Source organism: Melitaea cinxia, chromosome 21 (genome assembly GCF_905220565.1).
Source record: "Melitaea cinxia chromosome 21, ilMelCinx1.1, whole genome shotgun sequence".
Taxonomy (NCBI): domain Eukaryota; kingdom Metazoa; phylum Arthropoda; class Insecta; order Lepidoptera; family Nymphalidae; genus Melitaea; species Melitaea cinxia.
Genome location: NC_059414.1, coordinates 7,592,133 through 7,612,960, shown reverse-complemented (window position 1 = coordinate 7,612,960; position 20,828 = coordinate 7,592,133). Strand labels below are relative to the sequence as shown.

Here is a 20,828-nt window from a genome sequence, read left to right as displayed (position 1 = left end):
AAACTGCTTTTTGGCGTGACGATAAATGCCGTGGCGATGCATCGCCATGCTATATGATGGAATATATGTATGTACTATACTATATAATAATTGAGATGTCGCGATTTTAAAGAAATTTTGAATTAAATTAATTTGTATATAAAGAAAATAAATGTTTATTAGATGTTTCACATCTGCCAGCGGTCACGTGATGGCTCACATTTTTTTTCTTTTTTTCAAGTTCCTTCATTTGTGAGAAAAATTATTATTAGGAGACTTTAATCTATGCATCTAATTCGTATCTAAGTGTATTTTTGAATGTTTATATTTTTTATTATTATTTCGGTTAGATCGAAAAATATTATTCATATTTCTATCAGTATGTAATTCGTATTTAAATATAATTTTCAAAACACAAGATTTACCAAAAATAAAAATTACCGAGCTAAGCTCGGTCATCCAGGTACTGTAAATAATATGAGTAGCTTGAAGTTTAGATATGGGTCACGATTAATTGTCATCGGATGAAATGGAATGCATTATTTTTAACAACACAAAAACATATAATACAACTTACTCTGTTAAATTTTTACAAAGCAAGCAGTAAATTCCTTTTTTAAAAGTAAGTGCCAATAAACAAAGGCATCAAATAAATAGAAATACAACACATAAGTAACAAAATTTTTATTTATTTAAATTAATGTAATCCGCTAGAATAAATTAATATTAGGCCAGTTCGTTTGTTGACTAGGAACATGTTAAATTTTAATGATGGATAAGAGGAGCGGCGTAGGATAGAGGAGCCTGAACTACTGGAGCGTGGTGAACAATAGGAGCAGAATGGACGACTGGTGCCGCGTGGACAACGGGAGCAGTGTAGGCAACAGGAGCTGTAACCTTAGCTACAGGAGCCACGGCTTTCACTGCTACGGGCTCTTTGTGTACGACCGCGTTGAATCCGTTGTGAGGATCAGCTGTATATTCAACAGTGCGCTTAGTACCATCAGGGTCGACGACGGAGTAAGAACCTTGGACAACATCACCGTCACGGCTTTCGTGTTGGCTTTTTGAGTCTCCAGTGAGACCATCTTGCACGTCGTAAGCGAAGCTGTATTGTGGGTGCGGGTCGTATTCTTCAACTGCAACTTTAGCCACTGGTGCAACCGCTGCTACTTTGGCAACTGGAGCAGAGTAGGTAATGGGAGCGGCATGCACGATAGACGCGGCCGGGGCCGCATGCACTACTGGTGTAGAGACATATCCGACCGGAGCCGGGTGTGCTGTATAGGTGACGGGGGCAATCACTCCAGCTTGAACAGCAACAAAAGCGCTTACCAAAACAACAAACTGTAAAACGAGACAAAAAAAATTAGGAAAAAATTTTCACCATAAAAACTTTTGCGAAAATACTTTACATGTCAAAGGGAATTATTACAAAGTTTTGTTTTCATAAATTATATATTTGAACAGGCTTCATTTTATACCTTGAAAACCATGTTGTAAGGGATGGTTATTGACTTAACAATGAGGAGACCTCGATTCGAATGTGCTGTAATAAACTCTGACGGACTTTTTATACCCTTTCGGGCTGCCGCAGGCGTTGCCATGTCCTACCGTTGCGTCGTCGCATGAAATATAACGCTGTTACTTTTAATATGCATGTCTCACGGTTATTATTTTGTGTGTTTTAGGTCTACACCATTTATTCGAGTAATGTAATAAGAGCAGTATGATTGATATCAGGCGTAAAGATCACTTGCATTTCAATGGAAACAAGCTGCCTTTATACAATTTGTTAACTTGTTCTTCACTGGCTAAATAAAGTATAAATTTAAAGTAAAACCTTTCTATTCTAATTCAACAATGAAATTAAAAAAAAAAAAAGAAATTAAAATTAGCTTAAATACATGTTGTTCATTTAACATTAGAATCCCATTGTATTGCTTTTATTTTGCGTTTTAGTTGTTTTAAAAATTGCTACAAACTACACGTTTTTATTTAAAATAGTGGTCGCCAGTGGTCGAAATTCGACCATAATTAATTTAAATTATAAGTTTGAACATATATCTACTTATTAGTTATTAGCTATTATGTTCGACTTTCAATAAAGACAATATTAATCTATACTCTATAATCTATTCTCAATTTGATTGACGCGTGTGTATCAAATACATGGTAGGTTGTGTAATGTTTCTTACTTATTGATTTAATTTTTTAATGTATAGTTAAAAAATATATATTAGCATTCTGCACTCCTTCTCTATATAAACTATAAATGTGCGAAATTTCATACTCCTCCGTCCGCACAATTTTCGTAAAAAGGGGTAAGAAGTTTTTCCTTCACGTATTAATATATAGATTCCTATTTTTTCTTTTTCTTATATATCATCATGTACTTTTACCGAAATTAATGACATTATAGTACGAAATATTCACTTCTAATAATCGAATTATGGGATACATGTCTTCAAATAAGCTCCTTTTTTCTTTCATTGCTTCAATTTCGGATAGACTAGACTCGGCGTCGTCGTCGTCGTATAGACTTTCAGTAATACCTAATCCACGTGTAAATAAACACTTAAAAAACAAGATAAAGACAAGGCTACACTTTAGAGGCAAGTTTCATCAAAAATATTTCTTATTTATTGCTACTAGACATATGTCAAATAAATTTTGTACTTGAAAAATCAGCGGAATAAAACTAATTCGGCGGCATAACAGCTACACTAACTTTTTAACGAGCTTTGAGCCTTCGATTAAAATCAAGGTTTTCTATTTTTTTATTACTTTATTGGATAATTGTGAAGCAGAACGTTATTAACAAAATTAAATAATGTAGGATAAATAAACGCCTCTCAATCGACGACCTTATTTCGATGAAATCTGTTTTCGCGATTCTAGAACACAGATAGACCATGATAAAATTCTCCGTGACTTAAATTTTGATATGTTTTAATGTAATTATATATTAATTTAATTTATAGAAATAATTACTACGTTTTCCTATAATTATATAGTCTGCTATAATTATATTAATTACCATATTCTTACGTTTTTAAGAAAACATATAAACTTTTTTACGAACTATCTGTGTTATTTCATCATTTTATATTATTGGGAAATATTTCTTTGGCAGTTAACAGAAGCTGTCAGATAATTAAATTTCACATATAATTGGAATCATTTAGAATTTTTAAAAAGTTCAATCTTGTGAGTTAATTAAATAACGCGTGATTATTTTATAGTCAGCAATTTTTCTATGATAATATTTTAAAACTAAAAAGATTAAAGTACATCATAATTATATAAAAATAATATACAATACAATTAAGACTCGATTTTATATGTACAACTATAGATAAAATGTCACTGTTACGACCCTTAACGTTCATACGGCGAAATGGTGCTAGGATGTATGGCGCTTTCCACGACACCCTGGACCAGCTGACTGGTATCGAAAAAAGAGAATTGTTAGCCCATCTTGCTGGCGACTGCGACCCGTTCCGCATGATGAGCATAAAAAAAGGTTTGATAAATTAATATTACGTATTCACACAAATTAGAAAAATCGTCAAGAAATACAGTAATTGGTAAAGCTTTAGATTAGGTAAAACCGAATTTCGGGACCGTGGGGGGAAGGGGGGGAGAGGGTGGGGAACACTACCCCTGGTACCATTGTCACACCTCAGAACCCCATGGTTATGGAGATATCCATGGTTAAAGTTTTGAGGTTAGAAGAAGAATTTCGAAAGTTAGAGGAACGCTTGGCTCCGGCGCTGCGGGTAGTGCAGCCCTTCCGCCCTTGCGTGCGAAAGCACGCTCACTCATGCTCCGTTCCGCAGCGGAGCCGCTCCTCTACGCATTCGTTCGCGCGCTTTCGCACGGCGGGCGAGGGCTGCCCTCCCTCCGCGCCTCCGCGGCACAAAAAAAACACTCTAGGGGTAGGACAGACCAAGACCACGTGGACAGTGGGGTGCTCCGATTCGGTTTTGGGTATTTTTCGAATTTCTAAACCTATATTCTAGCACGCAATGTTACTAATTTTATTAGAATATTATGTCTGACGCGTTATTTTGTTTAAAAGTGTCGATTTGTCACACAATGCAAACAGTACGAGCTCAAAGGTATTATATTAGCTTTAAATTCTTCTTCTAACCTCAAAACTTTAACCATGGATATCTCCATAACCATGGGGTTTTGAGGTGTGACAGTGTTACCTTGTATAGATTCCCCTACACCCTCCACCCTCCACACCCAAAAACCCCATAATTCGGTTTTTCTAATTCGGTTTTACCTAGTCTAGATCTTAGCCCAGTAATTGCTTGCTACTTTAGCAATAAAGCCGCCCCTTAACGTATTTCTTTTTACAATGTATGTATAAAGAAATTATATGGTTTTAAGATTTTGTTTCTTTGTACGAGAACTGTGTATAAATATAAGGAATTTTTTCATTTTAAGCAGCTATTACCGCTATTCAACTCGTGATTTAATGTTGTAATCTTAGATAATACCTAATCCGCCCACCAGACGTTGCAAATGTTAGTGACATTGCAAGAGCGTATTATCCTGACATACTCTTATAACGTTTTAAAAATAAAACACTTATATCGTATTACTACTATATTAAACTTACTTATTATAAAACACAAAAATCTTCTTAAATTTTCAGACTTACTAATATTCTTTACTATTAGGTCCAGGTACATGGGAATGCCCTAATCTTATACCAAGTGCCTTCAATAAGCGGCTCGTAGGTTGCGTCTGCTACCCTGAAACCAACCACATTGAGTACATGTGGCTCCATCAGGGCATACCGAAGCGATGCGGTTGCGGTTACTGGTTCGAATTGTGTCCTATTGCGCCACTATAATTGTTATTATTTGTATTAATTATTTCATTCACAATGTTGTTTGTAAGATTTACCCGCAAATTCGGCTGTAATGTAGCCGACTATAAATTTAGTCAGGGAAATTGAAGATTATAGCATTTTAATTAATTTTCATACATTAACTATAACAAAAAATATTTAAAATTGTAACCACTTTAAAAGAAAATGTAATAGAAAAGTTTTCTTTCTCAATTATAGTTTTACTTACGTATTACAATTTTAATATTATTATTTAATGTGTAAAAAATGTTACTTGATTTCAATAGAAATTACCAATAGATAATATTCAATCTTTATTTATAACTCGCTTCTGCCTGCGACTTCGTCCGCGAGCACTCTGCTTTTATTGGCCTTAGAGTGATGATATATCTATATTTTATAGCCTTCCTTGATAAATGTACTATCTAACACTCGAAGAATTTTTGAAATCGGACCAGTACTTTTTGAGATTAGTGCGTTCAAGCAACCAACCGAACAAACAAACTCTCCAGCTTTATAATATAAGTATAGATAATAACCAAAATAATTATAATTCATTATACAAAAACATACCACCACATTATTCTAATCCCCCGACGCGCATTGGAGCAGCGTGGTGGATTAACGTTAACGTTATCCACCACGTCAACGTTAACGTTAACGTGGTGGATTTAAGAAAGAGGCCTATGCTCAGCAGTGGAATATTACAGATTGAAGCGAGTGATAATATCTACATATATATATTAATACGTGAAGCAAAAACTTTGTAACCCCTTTTTACAAAAATTGCACGGACGGAGGAGTATGAAATTTCGCACACTTATAGTTTATATAGAGAAGGAGTGCAGAATGCTAATATGTTTTAAAAACTATGCATAAAAATATATTAAATCAATAAAAAAAATTACACACACTACCATGAATTTGATACACACACGCATACTATACTCTTTTGTTGATCAGTCTGTAGTCAAATTGATTTTTTTAAAAAAGATTATTTATTTTCGTTATTTTTTGGTTTATTAAATTTGAATTTTTAAACATGGTCGAATTTCGACCAATAGGCGACCAATTGTTCCAATTACTGATCAAATGCCTTATTATTTATTGTATTAAAAATAACATCAAAATGTTGAATTAACGATTTGAAAAATGAAACTATAAAAAACTTTTGTAGTTTAACTTAAGGATGTTAAATATTTTATCTTCAAAGTTAAGGTAATAGTTTCGCTAACAACCTACATTATGTGACCTTAATCCATTACCACTTACTTTAAATGCTTTGCTAATGTTCCTTTTTATTTTAAGTCTTACTAACTGCTGGTTCTACATATTGAGTTCTAATTATTTAACAGATTTTAATGAAATAATGTATGTAAGAAGTTTTATGAAATAATTTAAAATGCACGGGTAATTTTTTGGTTAATTATATTTTTTTACCAATTCGCTGATGATATCAGATAATTCGGGACTCGAAAAAAGATTTCTTAATTAAAATTTAAGATATTCAATCATATTTGCTTGTATTTTACAATAATCTATGTATATTTTCGTAAAAAACTCATTTTTATGTAATGTGCATAGGAACAATTCATAATCTTATTGATTTACTATTTTTTTATTAAGCTCTACTTCCATTTGAGTGCGTTTGACGGCTTCCCTTTCAACAGTAATAAATACTCAGAAAACCTTGAAAATATTAATATATTTTAAATAATATCACAATAACATTGATCATACTACTCTTAAATTAAATAGAATTTAACATAATACGATTATCTGGAAGTTAATAACGCGTATTATAATTAGGTCTGAAATATACTCCATTATTGAAATTAAGACTTTCAGAAGACGTGTCATTGCCAGAAGTAAAATATTTTGCTTCATTATTATTAACAAAATTGTCCAAAGAAAAGTTTGGTTGCGGCACCCTTTTTAAGTATGGAAGAGGGTAAACATAAACATTTCCTTCAGAATCATGTACATTGCTTGGATCGTAGTTGATATGAGGTTTATTAAGATCGTTCTGGGTGACAGGTTCATTACGAACAATCGCTTTGAAGCCATTTTTCGAATCAGCGGTGTAATCAACGGTTCTTTTTGTTCCATCAGGTTCTAAGACTGAATATGATCCTTTAACAACATCTCCTTGTTTAATTTCGTAAAGACTTTTTGCATCACCAGTGGAAGGATCTACTATGTCGTACCAGTAGTTGTACTCGGTGCTCCTTGGTGGTGAGTCAGTGACTATTATACTCAAAACTCCATTAACGATAAATGCAAAAATCAATATCTGTAACAGAAATGTCTTTCTTTACAACAAACTAAGTAAATAATTTGACTAGTTATTATAGTAATTAGTTACAAGTAATTAATTAAAAATTACCTGAATCATGTTGCCAATGCTTGCGATAAAAGGATTTGAAGCAATAACGAACACAATCACGACATTGCTCGTATTTATAGAAACGCTGCGTTCACCAGAATGTTCCGTATTACAGACGTGATCTTGTCACAGAGTAAGTAACTAAACTCTTGAGCAAATAGAGCATATAATTTAACTCTATTTGAATTGATACGAGTACATACAGCAACAAAAAACACAAATAAAATTTGATGTATCATTTTGATTAGAAAACAAAAAAGTTTCAAAAAGGCAACTGCTATTAAATATTATTTATATTACTAATATCTTTTGGCGAACGCCTTAACTACAACTTATTGTGTGCTTAAATAGGGACCTAGGGACTATGTATAATTTCTCAAATTGACATTTTACTTGATAATATTCTGAATTTTAATTGTTTGTTTATTAATCGTGTGATTATTTACTTGTTTGACTGCCATAAAAGAGATAACAATTTTAATTTTAATTTTTTAATAGTTATTTGTCATATTTATTTGTATTAATTCAAAGATCTGAATCAGTGTTCTTCATTGAAACTTGGTAACATGGTTAAATAAAACACGTCATAAAGTACCTATCTTTTGTAAACTCTTTAGCCTTTGAAAATGGTAAAAAGTGAAAAAAAAATATAGTAGGATGAAATCTATTGGAAAAACAAGAGAATACAACGAAAATGAAAGAAAAAATAAATTACGGTCGATCTGAGGTCGGGAATTGGTAGATAGGGAGGCGGGTGAGGGTTTAAGGGTTTAAGGGTAAAAACGGCTTATCTCGATTTCCAGCTAAAATACAAGTTCTATGGAAAAAAGTTAAATGGCAAAGTTGTAGAAATAATAAAAAGATCTACAACTATCGTATTTAAATTTTTTTTCACATAACCTCAAAATTCATGTGAAAAATTCAAAAAACCAAGTTTGGTGAATACTTACCTTTTTATGTCTCAAATACACTGTAATTTTTTTTAATTTAAAATAATTATTTTTTTTACCTTATTTTGACCTCAATGTCGAGAAATCACCCGAATGACCCTTCTCTTGTCAAAATATCAGTTTTTTTTAAAGTAGGTGAGTTTTTTGTTTGTTGTAATGTCTATTTTCTGATGGTGTCAAAAAAATATACACTACTATGGTAAATGTTCTCAGAAAATGCATACAATATCTACAATATTTTGAGAAATTTATATGACATGACTTATTTTTGTTCTATAAGTAGCCGATTATACAAGTATGTACAAATCAACACAAAGCCACAACATAACAAGCTTATAGGAATGAGTCATCTGTTTAACATTTTCAAGCGAGCGACACTATACCATAATGTCTAACGCATTTGAATAATAGAGTGATTACTTTTTCATAAGCGAGCGCCGAGCACATCAACCTTTAAAAAAGCCTGTCCGTTAATATACAACAATGTCACTTAACTGAAAGTCTACAACGGTAGGACCGTTTAATGTGCGTTACGTATGATTTAGTCTCTGCGGTAAATAATTTATTTTACTTAGAGACAAGAAGGTTGCGGGTTTGATTATACTCAAAGCAGATGTGTACTTTTATGCAAATGTTTATTTCTGGTCTTAGTGTTAGTTCTGGTGGGCTTTCATTCAATTTTAAAATTTCAAGGAAACTAAAACGAGTTTAAATTTATTTAATTGATTGTCATGATCACGAGCTGTCGAAAAAAGGAGAAATGCATAGACCTGTTTCAATTTCTATTCGTTGTTATCATATATATTAATACGCTAAGGCTTAAGATGTTTTCCTCCCTTTTTAGAAAAAGAGGCTTTAATTGTTCCACATAAATTATATATCATTTTATAGATAATTGCTTGCTCTACCGGCTACGATTAAAAATTTGTTATTGCTTTTTTTGTAAATTAATTAATTATAATATTACATATATATAGATGACGACTTTAGTTTTAAAACAACGTCAACATGATTGACGGTCGGTAAATTTTTACTTATTGAGTGCGAATTATCCGCACGGGTATTGCTAGTAATTCATCAACAGTTGATAGTATAATAAAGGCAATTATATTCATTTTTAATTTAACGTTTCTAAATTAGAAGATTGATGTCGTAAACATGTCATATGTACGTGGAAGAGACATCAACGCGCTCTATATAATTTTAATTATGAGAATTCTTTACCCAAAATAATTTAAATTCAGTTGTCGGAAAAAACAGCTAATCAAGCATAAGTTAATCCATTGTAATACGTAATATCTAACTGTCTTAAAACTATGTTTAATAATTTATTTGTTGTGTACAATTAAGTATACATAAATGAAATAAATCTTGGAAATTATCGGCAAATAAAAAAATGTTTCACACCGATGTGGCGACTCTCCACGACCCTCGTTGTTTTGTAAGATCGCATATACAATATACGTATTATTCGAGCAAAGCCGAGTCGGGTCGTTAGTACACATACAATATATTGATAAAAAGCTTTTATACTAGGTTTTTTTCACATTCGTCTATTACGTTATTTTTCATAACGAGGTCGATGAATTCGACATATGAAATTTATCGTCCAATGATGACCGTCACCTTCAATAAAGATGTTGACTCGGCTTCGTTACGATATACGAGTATACCTATAACAATAAGTTTTAAAAACGTTAAACAAAAACAAGAAAATGCTTTTTATATTGAGATAATGAGGCTATCTCGTGAACAATTCAAATACATACTAAATAGCTTTGGTTGATACATAATTGTGTTTGCTCGCAAACGAAAAAAAACCGACTTCAATTACATCGACGAGTATCAACGTAGATCGACGAAAAAATAGTCAATTAACTACGCGTTATCAAAGATTACTCAAAAAGTAGTTATCAGATCTCAATAAAATTCACATGTGACCACATGACAAACATCAGCTTTCGATTAAATTAAAAATTATTAAAATCGGTACCCCCAGTAAAAAGTTATTGCGGATTTTCAAGAAGTTCCCTCGATTTCTCTGGGATCCCATTATCAGATCCTGGTTTTCTTATCATGGTACCAAACTAGAGATATCCTTTTTCTAACAAAGAAAGAATTAAAAATCATCAAAATCGGTACATCCAGTAAAAAGTTATGTCGTATAATACAACGTAGGTCGACGAAAAAAGCGTCAAGTAAAAACGCATTATTAGATATAACTCGAAAAGTAGTTGTTAGATCTCAAATAAATTTAAATGGGACCAATTGGCACACAACACCTTTCGATTAAAACAAAATTTGTCGAAATCGGTCCACACGGTCAAAAGTTCTGATGTAACATACATAAAAAAAAATACAGTCGAATTGAGAACCTCCTCCTTTTTTGGAAGTCGGTTAAAAAGCGAAATAATGTAACATCTTGTTATTCGCTTATAAAAATTATGCTTATAGTTAATGTCATAGTGTGTGTAAGAAGCTAAAAAAAGATAAAATATGTTTTGAAATTGTACTAATTGAAATAGAATTAAAATGAAAATGATTAAGCTTTGTTTATTTAATTTTAGCCTTGCAAAAAATACGTCATGAAGTTTGAAGCAAGGCCATTTTTAGTTTTAATTGGTAATTAGTTTTATGCTACCTAACATTGAGTTTTGCCAAGTATATTGTACAAATACTGCGTAAAAATTATACTAAAAGAGCGAGGTTCATCTATAAATTCATAAATTAGCTTAATTTTTTTTTTCAGAAATGCATCTCTTGAAGATATAGAATAATAAATTTATAGATGTAGAGTAAAAATATATAAAAAAAAATATTTAAAAAAAATAATAAAATGCGGTATTTAGGCTCTAAAATAATATTAAATATTAAATTACGTATTTATGGATTTTTAAATTCCATCTCCTTAAAGAGTAAAAAGGTGCGTTAAGTTTGTACGAAAATTATGTGGTTTTATCAAAATTTCTGGAAATGTTTTTTAATGTAATCAAAGAAAAACGTATTTAAGATTTTTTTTTATTTCACTCTTGAATGGCATAAAAAGGGTTACTATCCCTACATATGTATAGTCGTTGGTGTATGTATTTTTATAAATAATGGAATCTACTACTTTTGGTACTAAAGTTATGTTTTTTCGTTTAAAAAATGCACGAATCTTACAGAACATAGAATTGTCGTTTTTTTTTTTTAAGTTTACAGCGAACGAAGTCGCGAGCAACAGTAATAGCAACAACAATCAACGTGTATTCATAGAAGGACTCGTGTGTGTGTTGTGTAATGCACTCAAGCCGGTTGGAGCTGACACAGATTTTATATGCCATTGTTACCCACTCTAGTTCAAGATCATGTATGTAATTACGCTCGATGATATTCTGCAAAGTACTAAGGCTCGCCTATCACTAGCAAAGCCGTGATACTCTTAGAATAAAATGTGAAAGCTAAATACTATATAAGTATGCTTAGAAAGCAGCGTGTTGCAGAAAACTTAAGACATGTATACTATATATGCCTGAAACTAAAGGACTTTTGACATTATAAACAAAAACCTTCTTGAAACTTGTCTGGTCTGCACACGCGTACACGCTCACACGCACACACACGCACACACACACACACACAAACACACTCGCACACACACACACTCTTTTATAAATGTAAAATTGTTACTATCCGTCTGTCAATAAACTGTTTTTATTATTATTTATTATTATTATTATTATTTGTCTAATCTCGACTAATAACCACTAAGCCGGGTAGTCGATGACACGAACCTAAACCAAATGTACATCAACGGGTTAGCGAATAAAAAATTATTAAATTTTTATACACTATATTTTGTAAACGTTAGTGTGACAGTTTATAAAGGTAGTAGTAATCGTTACTCAGATTGATTGAGCTCACTTTGGATACATTTTCCCACCAATCTGCATGTGTTTAGCTCACTTACTTATCTGCTGCTTTTTGTTATAGCTGGTAGGTGCTCGCTGGTAATTTTAGTGTACGTAGAGACGTATATAGTTGGATAGGGAGAACTCCTGTTGTAAAAAATACTGTTGAGACTATTGTTATTTTTTGTAAATGCTAAATTCGGGTTATTTTTTTTTTATTCAGCTTAAGCACAGCGGCCCGACTGCGCTTAAGAGGAAAGGGTACCGGAGAGACTTTTCAAAAATAGGTATTTGAATAAAATGTTTCTGTCGCGCTGCATGCCGCTACCGCGCCCCGCGCCATCTCCGCTCCGTTTTTCTATGTGTGACTGTCGAGTTGTTAGTGTGCGTGCACCGGCTATTCAGCTATTAATTTGACGATATTTTAGTATTCGCATCTTTCGTTTGTGATTGACTACGAATACATATAGCGCATAGTGCTATTTTTCTGAATTTGGCTTGTTTTATTGAATTTGTCCTGCATCGTATTGCTGTGACTCGGCTTACTATTATTGGATTTCGTAAACTACTTATTATTATGTTTTATTATTTTGACTTGGATATTCTTTGTGACTTGATACATTACTATATTTTTGTGGGTAATTATCAAAATACTGAGGTACTTTATTTATGAATTAGGTATGTAATTACCTACATGGTTGAGGTGTGTGTAAGAATGGGTATTGAGATACATACATAATTATAGTGTATACATGTAGTATATAGTATAAGTGTAAGTATAGTATATATATGTAATGTAGTACATACATAGTATAAAACGTTTGTCTTAGTACCTATATCATTTGTAATGTCTCATGTTTGTCGCAGTTATTAATACATAGATACCTATAGGCTATATGTATTAATTAACATATAATTGCGGCGATATAACAATGGTTAAAAATAATATTATAATTAAAAAAAAAAAAAAAACAAGAAAAGCCGCCTGCAGAACGCCACGTGAAGAACAACTATTATAAAGTCAACTGAAAAGGCTGGAACAAGATAAAAATTCAATAATTACACAAAGATAGCTAAATAAATCACAACAATTTCACACATGTACTTGTACACTTACAAAAATCATGAAGGCGGCTTTTGCAATTATTATTTTATTTATGTTTTTTTAGTTAGGCAAATTACGTAATCAATTCAATTTTTTTAAAGAGTGGTTGATTAACATGACATAAGATAACAATACACTTTATTGTACACCAACAAAAAATAATAATACGTATCATATTGACTTTTAACCGACTTCCAAAAAAGGAGGAGGATCTTAATTCGACTGTATTTTTTTTTGTATATATGTTACTTCAGAACTTTTAAGTGGGTGGACCGATTTCGACTTGCTCGCAAAGGAAAAAAAAACCGACTCCAATTACATCGACATGTGATACGACAAATTAATAACAATTATTAAAGATTACTCAAAAAGTTGTTATCAGATGTGGATGAAGCTTAAATATGACTACACGATAAACACGAGCTTTCGATTAAATTAAAAATCATCAAAATCGGTACACCCAGTAAAAAGTTATGCGGTAAAAATAGTCAAGTAAAAACGTATTATTAGATATAACTCGAAAAGTTGTTGTTAGATCTTAAATAAATTTAAGTGGTTCAGGTTCGCGCAATAATGCAAGTGTTAGTAGACAAAAGGCACAGGTTCCATTTGGAAAGCCCAATAGTCTCTCGCCAATTCTGCTAGTGTTTGAACTTTGCCCTAGCGATTTACTACCTGTAAGACCTGGAGGCAGCGTTGAATCTCTTCTTCAGGCTATGCGCCTGTGAATCCCCCGCATATAGATGCGGGAGATTCATAAGAATTCACTAATAGTATTAGCCTTACAGGCTGAAGCAAGCGATCCCTCGCATCTATTGTAGCAGGTCAAGGCTGATAACTCTTCAGCTTGGAACTACAATCTCTTTAAATTAGCTTAAAATCTGAAATTTAAAACATTCATTCCATTAAGAAACTCATGGAATTATTGCTGATAAAATTTAATAGCCTTACATCCAGTTTTCCGGAGGTTTAACTTGATGTTTTTCAAAACTAAAACTGATAAAAAATTACCTAAGGACTTCGATGGAACAGGAACAGTTACAGCAGACTACACTCACTATTGTCTATTCTAGGAGGAAGTAATAACTGATAATCAATAAATATTTATTTTAATTTAATGGAAACATTTTTTTGTGAGAAATCTTTACCCTTCATGTGCCCCTTCCCCTACTAATTTTGATGCAGGGACATTCCAAAGTATGCTACGCCACTGGTGCCACTTGGATTTTTTACGCAATTCAGAAATATGATTCTATTTGCGAAATCCAAATGCGAATCGCATAGGTACATAGATTCGATCAAGTTTAATAATCTGCTCCTCAGTAATGTCAAGATAACAACTAAGCAATTTTTTACCGATAAAAAAAACAGGAGGTTCTAAAGTCGCCACGTACCTATATTTTATTTTTATTTTTGACCATGCATAACTTTTTACAGAGTATTCCGAAATTGATAAAAAAAAAAATATATTGGAAAGAGTAAACCCCGTAGTTGATTTTCGCCTAGGAGGCGAGGAAGAAGCGCGGCTCGCAGCTTGCTTGGCATAGGCATGGGAAAGAGCAGAGTCTTAATTTTTTTAACTTTCTTATTGTATTTTTTATTAGCATTACGGTAATAATAATCATAATATACTTCTTTGAAGCCGACCGATGGCGGGATAACCATCCAACTGCTGGCTTTGAAATACACAGGCCGAAGACGGGCAGCAGCGTCTTCGGTGCGACAAAGCCAGTACTGCGGTCACCAACCCGCCTGCCCAGCGTGGTGACTATGGGCAAAACACATGAGTTCACGTTATTTTTGGCGTAAACTTGTGGAGGCCTATGTCCAACAGTGGACTGTATAGGCTGTAATGATGACTTCTTTGAAATCCTTGTATTGAGCCCTTTAATTTGATACCAATTACCATAATTATCATTGTTATTTGTTAGCTAAACTCTTCGTTAGCCCAGGTTTGCACAGTGTTACAAAGAAAACCGCATCCAAATACGGTTTTATTGTAGTTATGAAAAGAGAAATTATTTAATTTTGTTAATACGAATTTTAGAAAATGTCGACTAAAAATTACATTACTAGTGTATCGATATAATTATCGACTATGAGGCATCACTTCGCTGGCGTATATACGTATTGCTTTGACCCTTCCCTCCCCCAGACCTATCCCCCAAAAAGCAAGAAAGGGACAACTGCAGCTCAGACCGTTTTAGGTAGATAATTTTTGACCAAAACAGTGTTTCGTAGTCGGCTGTTTTCTCCTCAAAACATGTTTTTAATTCACACAATTTTTTTTTTAATTTTTTTTTACAAAAAAAAGAAGCCTTCGGCTATGCCCCTATGTGTTCATTTTTTTGAAAATATGCATATATATTTTTTTAATAACTGTCCGAAAATGTACAAAAAGTCATGCAATATTTCGAGTTTTTGAAGTCTCCTACTTCCTATGATAATAAGAATATGAAAAAAATCAAAACATAGGGGCATGGTCATGGCAGCAAAGAGTTCTATGTCACAAAAAAATTTGATCTAGTGTCATTAACCAGAGAGAAAACAGTCGACTACGTTTGTATGGAGAAAGAGCCGGTACCCTTTCCTCTTAAACTCTTGGCGCTGCGTCGCGATCTGACGACAGTCCTCGGAGGGGACTTTTCACTGCCGAGCATCATCAACGCGATGCTCGGCGACAACGAATCCTGGAAGGCGATGGTCTCCTTCTGCGACACGAGAAGTGAATGTCCAAGAAGGAGAATGACGAGCGGATGAGAGAGGAGGCCGCTGACAAGGTCTCCGTTTGCAGGTGACAAACGGGGGTGCGTAGGAATCTCTACTTAATGCGCCTCCAGTAACGCACCCGTGCCCGTGTCGGGCCGGGATGGGAACCCGGTCCTTTAGACATGGCGTCGTCGGGATTGTTCAGAGGTGAGCCGGACAATCCCCATGGTGAAGAAGTCTGGCTTTTTCGCTGAGGCCAGCCTGTCGCTGGAGAGAGGCTGGGATTACTTGTTAGGGGGGAATTTTATTAGGGGGGAATTATATTTAATTATTAAAAAAAAATCTTTCTACCCTACTCTGCCTAATAGTAAAAGTGTAATTGGAATAATATTTAAAAATAATAATACCTTCATTGTTCTTTGGTAGATACGCTAAGACCAAATGAATGCCTGTGACTACCAAGGGTTGCCCGAGCTCCTTATATACTAGCACCGTAATGTCATAATTCGACAAGAGAAAGGCATATCACGAACATATACTGAATCTTATTGTTTGCATTATCAATGCAACGTTTCAACATTGACTAATTTATACAACAATAAACTATAATAAAAAAAAGTATTTAATACAATAAAATTAGTATATCTGGTTCATAATGTTGAAAGAAGACACAAGTAGCAAGTAAACAAATGTTTATAGGGCACTGAATTTATTCAGATTATTAGAATAACGCACGATTAGGCACGATCCTCTATTCCCAGTGTAGACAATTTATTTCCATTGTTTTAGGTAGCAGCTGACTTATGAACACATTTCTTTCTTTAACTGAGGTAGGGCACAGCAAGATATATTCTGGCCAAACCTGTAGCAACCCGACTGGGGAAATACATTGACCTTACAGAAGATTCCAGTTAAATAATACTACTTTCAAGCAGTGTTGTTTTCCTGTTGATAAGTAAGGCGATCAGAGCTCCTGGGGGGAATCTGGGATATGGTCGGCAACACACTAGTGATACTTCTGGTTATGCAGGTGTCTATAGGCTACGGTGATCTATCACGACCAGGTGAGACCTACGCTCATTTGTCGACCTAGATGTATAAAAAAAATAAATATATATGTTAATAATAGTTATATATACAATAACGTATATAGACGAGACAAAAATATACTTTAATTACATCGACAAGTTAATCGTAGAAAGATGAAAAAATAGTCAAGTAAATACGCGTTATTAACGATTACTCAAAAAGTAGTACGTAGTAGTTTTAAAATACGAATTCAATATTTATGACGAAAGCAGTAAATATAATAATAAAAAATATTTAAGACAATCTAAACTTATTCTTTTCTATTTATTTTTACTTTTTAAACTTACATTCTAGGTAAAATGTTCAGGCGCCTAATGGACATTAAAGGCAATGTTATTAGTATGATCCGATATTTATATTCCAAATCCTGTTAATGTCTTGCTATGTTATTAACATATAAAAAAATATAGAAGTACTCTACAACACGTACAATTTTAAAATATGCAGATATAATTGTTGTAACGTTTTTTCATAAAGTTAAACTTTTTTTAAGTCGATTAGGTAACCATTTTGAAGCTGTTTCTAGCAGCTAGAATTTTATTTACCGTTCCTATTAAGAGGCTCCCCCTTCTCAATGACCTTGAGCATTTAGACTTTGCCACACCCCACCCACCCGCACTTCACCTGATCAGTATTACGTAAAGGTTATTAAACTCGGCCATCTACCGGCTCTAGCTTGTACTACTTAGGACATGCGATTGGTCCGTTTCCTAGACCAAGAGCTTGCGTACAAGTTGTGATCATCCATAATTATTATTTAATTTTCTTATTGTCGTGTCGATCATTTAGGCTATAAAATTATATTAATTACTAGTTGTTACTTGTTGTTCAGTTCGCAGTTATAAAATAAATAAATTTCTAAAATAAAAGTAGCCTAAGTTACTCCTTACTAATATCAGCTATCTGCCAGTGAAAGTTCCGTCAGAATCGGTCTAGCCGTTTCAGAGATTAGGCGGAACAAACAGACATACAGATAGACAAAAATTGTCAAAATGCTATTTTTGTGTATCGTGTATACATCCATATGAATTTAGTAAAAAGCGGTTATTTTAATATTAAAAGCAGCCGCTCCAATTTTATTTGTATAGATATACTAAATTTATATTTTATTCTATTATTGGCTCGGTGAAGATCGACTTTAGGTTCGGATCTTAGACCACAAGCTAAGCAGCTTTACATTTACACAGCTCAAAATTAATCATTTAAATTATTTTTTTATTTGAAGTAAATACAATTGCAAAATTCAACAGTAAGTCTGTCTACCTGTTACATTTTGATGCCTATCTTGGATTAAAAAAAGTAAATAGATTTGCGCGTAAGCAAGAGCAGCGTGCGATGACGAGCGACACAAGCTCCCCGTACAAAGGCCTCTGGCCGTCTGCCGCGGGTCGCCTGTCGCCCGGCAAATAACCAAAAATTATATTTTTACGATTTTCTAATAAAATACGGCACATAATAAAAAACCCTTCTGTAGAAATATTAAGTACAGAATTCTTAATTAATAAAAAAAATATTCACTATTGTAAGTAGTAAAATTAGAAAGCCTATACGATTTTTGTACGCGAAAGGAGGTCCAGGTAAACAATTATTTCTCTTTATTTAGAGAATTTTATACAATTATCTTACAGTCACATTAATAAACTGAATCTGAGTTACAACATATATTTATTTGATATTTTTAACGTAACTTTAACGTACACTTTATAGCACATGAAAACGGCCGAATTCGTCTGGGATCCCCTTAAACAGAACATCATCTATACAATTATTACTATTTATATATCAATTTCAGTTGTATATCTAAAGATTGTTTCAACATTTATTTCAGATAATGAAAAATAATGAAAAAATTATAAAACTAAAGTTCAGTTTATATTTGTTGTGTGTAAAATATATCATTTTCAATTGCATTTTAAATAACTTTATGTAACGTTTCAGCCTGTAATATCCCACTGCTGGGCATAGGCCTCTTTCCCTCAGAGAGATCCTCAGATCAGAGCTTAATCCACCACACTGCTCCAAAGCGGCTTGGTGGATATATTTTTCATACGATCACTCTCAGGTGATAAGAACGGGGAACGACAGCTTAAACGTGCTCTCCGAGGCACGGCGGAGAGCACGTTAAGCTGTCGATCTGTCAGAGACAAGGACTAACAATCAGACAGGAAATAAATGTTTGTATAAATCAAAATCAAAAACAGTTTTATTCAAATAGGCCCCATGAGCATTTTCGAATCGTTATTTTACAAATTAAAACTTTAAAAATAAATTATTATTTGTATAAAAGTAAAGCTACAACCGATTCGGAATATAAATTCTGCAGAGAAGAATCGGCAAGAAACTCCTCAGTTACTCTTTTGAAAAATAATGTATTAACTGTGTTTTAGTACAAATTAGTAATATGTTGCATAAAATACAGCGTCCGCTTTATCCATTAATTTTTTTTAAATAAATTCTTTAAATTTGTGTTAAAACAATTCTAAAATTGTTTGTGGGATTTTATTATAAACACAAATATCCATTCCGAGTGGGAATCGAACCCGCGACTGTCTGTGTTTAGGCGCATCCAGCACGGCACACGTACCTTTAGGTACACCAGAGAGTTTGTCAAAGCGCTTTATGTAAAGGAGTATGGAAATAGTAAAAGCGGCTGCAAAACAATTAACTTTTTGGGTCACAGCTGCGAGTTATATCAAGTGCGTGTGTGGTTGATCTCGTTCTTTATACATTAGATAATTCATAACACCTTGCCCTTATATGGCCTGCTTAACAAGTAACACTTGCATTTATATTCAAAGAGCTGTCAAATATTAAATAGAAACATATTAAAATTAAAGTAATACATACGTGTCAGTTTCATAAGTGCATAAGATATAATAAAACTATGTTATTTAGTATTATAGACTTAATTGATATTAAAGAGTACAAAGTGGCAACTCACGTCATTTCCTATTGCGTAATTTTTTAATGTTTTATTCGAAAAAATATTAGATATCACATCAATTAGAGCCACAAACTTTTGAAACTGAACTTACGTCATAGTATAAAACTGATCTTCAGACGTGCCACTTGGGTACCTAAGTATTAAAAGATTTTTCTTAAGTAGCCGGTCAATTTCAATAGCTCCAATCCCGAGTAGTCTACTACTAGAATTTTATACGCCTTTGATACCTGGTATCTGCCAAAGTAACCACGAGTTAAACATCATATTTAGCCATTGCTTCTATCGTTGTTGGAAGCATGCACTGAGAAATTTTCAGCTTTTATGAAATGACGAAAGTCTGGCCTTCCTGGGCTCTCGGTCTATAGAATTCTATGTAATTGCGTAAAATAATAATAAACTTGTACAAAATAACGTAATCGAGGAGGAATAAGACCTCACTATTTTACAGTAATCGAGCACAAATAATTAAAGCCTAGCTATGTGCAACGCTTCAATAGGTTCACATATTTGACGATTAATCACATACACATAAAAAACTATTCATGGGTTCGTCTTCTAATATGACGACTTGCCAATACGAGTTTTCGACCACTATTACCCCTTATCTATCCCTATTAACCCCTTTATCACCTTTATGCCTTTTTACAGCAAAATATCAGGGCGTTGTCTATTTTTGTACCAGAACTCATCATAATCGGTTCCTAGGATAGGCGTGAAAAAGTTATTTTGTTTGGAACTTCCATACGATAAAATACACACAGGGCGAAATTTCAAAAACGTTGAAACTAATATTTATTTGTTTATTTGTTATCAGATATCTGAGCACAATATTTTATTACCTTCTTCATCCCTTAAACCTTTTTTGTGATGGATGGCCTATGTCATTTTCCAGTGTCTATTCTATATCAG

General features: G+C 33.2%; 3 protein-coding genes across 3 annotated transcripts; 1 reads left to right on the top strand and 2 right to left on the bottom strand.

The window, feature by feature from the left end:
* Positions 1-648: 648 nt before the first annotated feature.
* Positions 649-1,332, bottom strand: LOC123664161 (larval cuticle protein A2B-like; the record flags this gene model as incomplete). Its single annotated transcript, XM_045598762.1, has 1 exon — positions 649-1,332. A coding segment is annotated over one exon (588 nt), but the record flags the coding sequence as incomplete, so codon positions are not given.
* A 790-nt stretch (positions 1,333-2,122) lies between these two features.
* LOC123664141 (cytochrome c oxidase subunit 5B, mitochondrial-like) lies at positions 2,123-5,059 on the top strand. Its single transcript, XM_045598743.1, has 3 exons — positions 2,123-2,154; positions 3,390-3,505; positions 4,674-5,059. Exons 2-3 carry the CDS (start codon positions 3,391-3,393, stop codon positions 4,847-4,849), a joined length of 291 nt encoding a protein of 96 aa, XP_045454699.1. The 5' UTR covers positions 2,123-2,154; position 3,390; the 3' UTR covers positions 4,850-5,059.
* Positions 5,060-6,533: 1,474 nt separating this feature from the next.
* LOC123664017 (larval cuticle protein A2B-like) lies at positions 6,534-7,374 on the bottom strand. Its single transcript, XM_045598647.1, has 2 exons — positions 7,233-7,374; positions 6,534-7,139 (listed from the first exon to the last, which is right to left on the bottom strand). The coding sequence occupies exons 1-2, from the start codon at positions 7,239-7,241 to the stop codon at positions 6,633-6,635; spliced, it is 516 nt and encodes a 171-aa protein (XP_045454603.1). The 5' UTR covers positions 7,242-7,374; the 3' UTR covers positions 6,534-6,632.
* Between the last annotated feature and the right edge of the window lie 13,454 nt (positions 7,375-20,828).

What these genes read in the sequence shown, in the direction of transcription:
- LOC123664141 (XM_045598743.1), top strand. Translation starts at nt 3,391, where the DNA reads ATGTATGGCGCTTTCCACGACACCCTGGACCAGCTGACTGGTATCGAA. An exon ending in CATGATGAGCATAAAAAAAG is followed by an intron (nt 3,506 to 4,673) that starts GTTTGATAAATT and finishes CTTTACTATTAG; the next exon opens with GTCCAGGTACATGGGAATGC.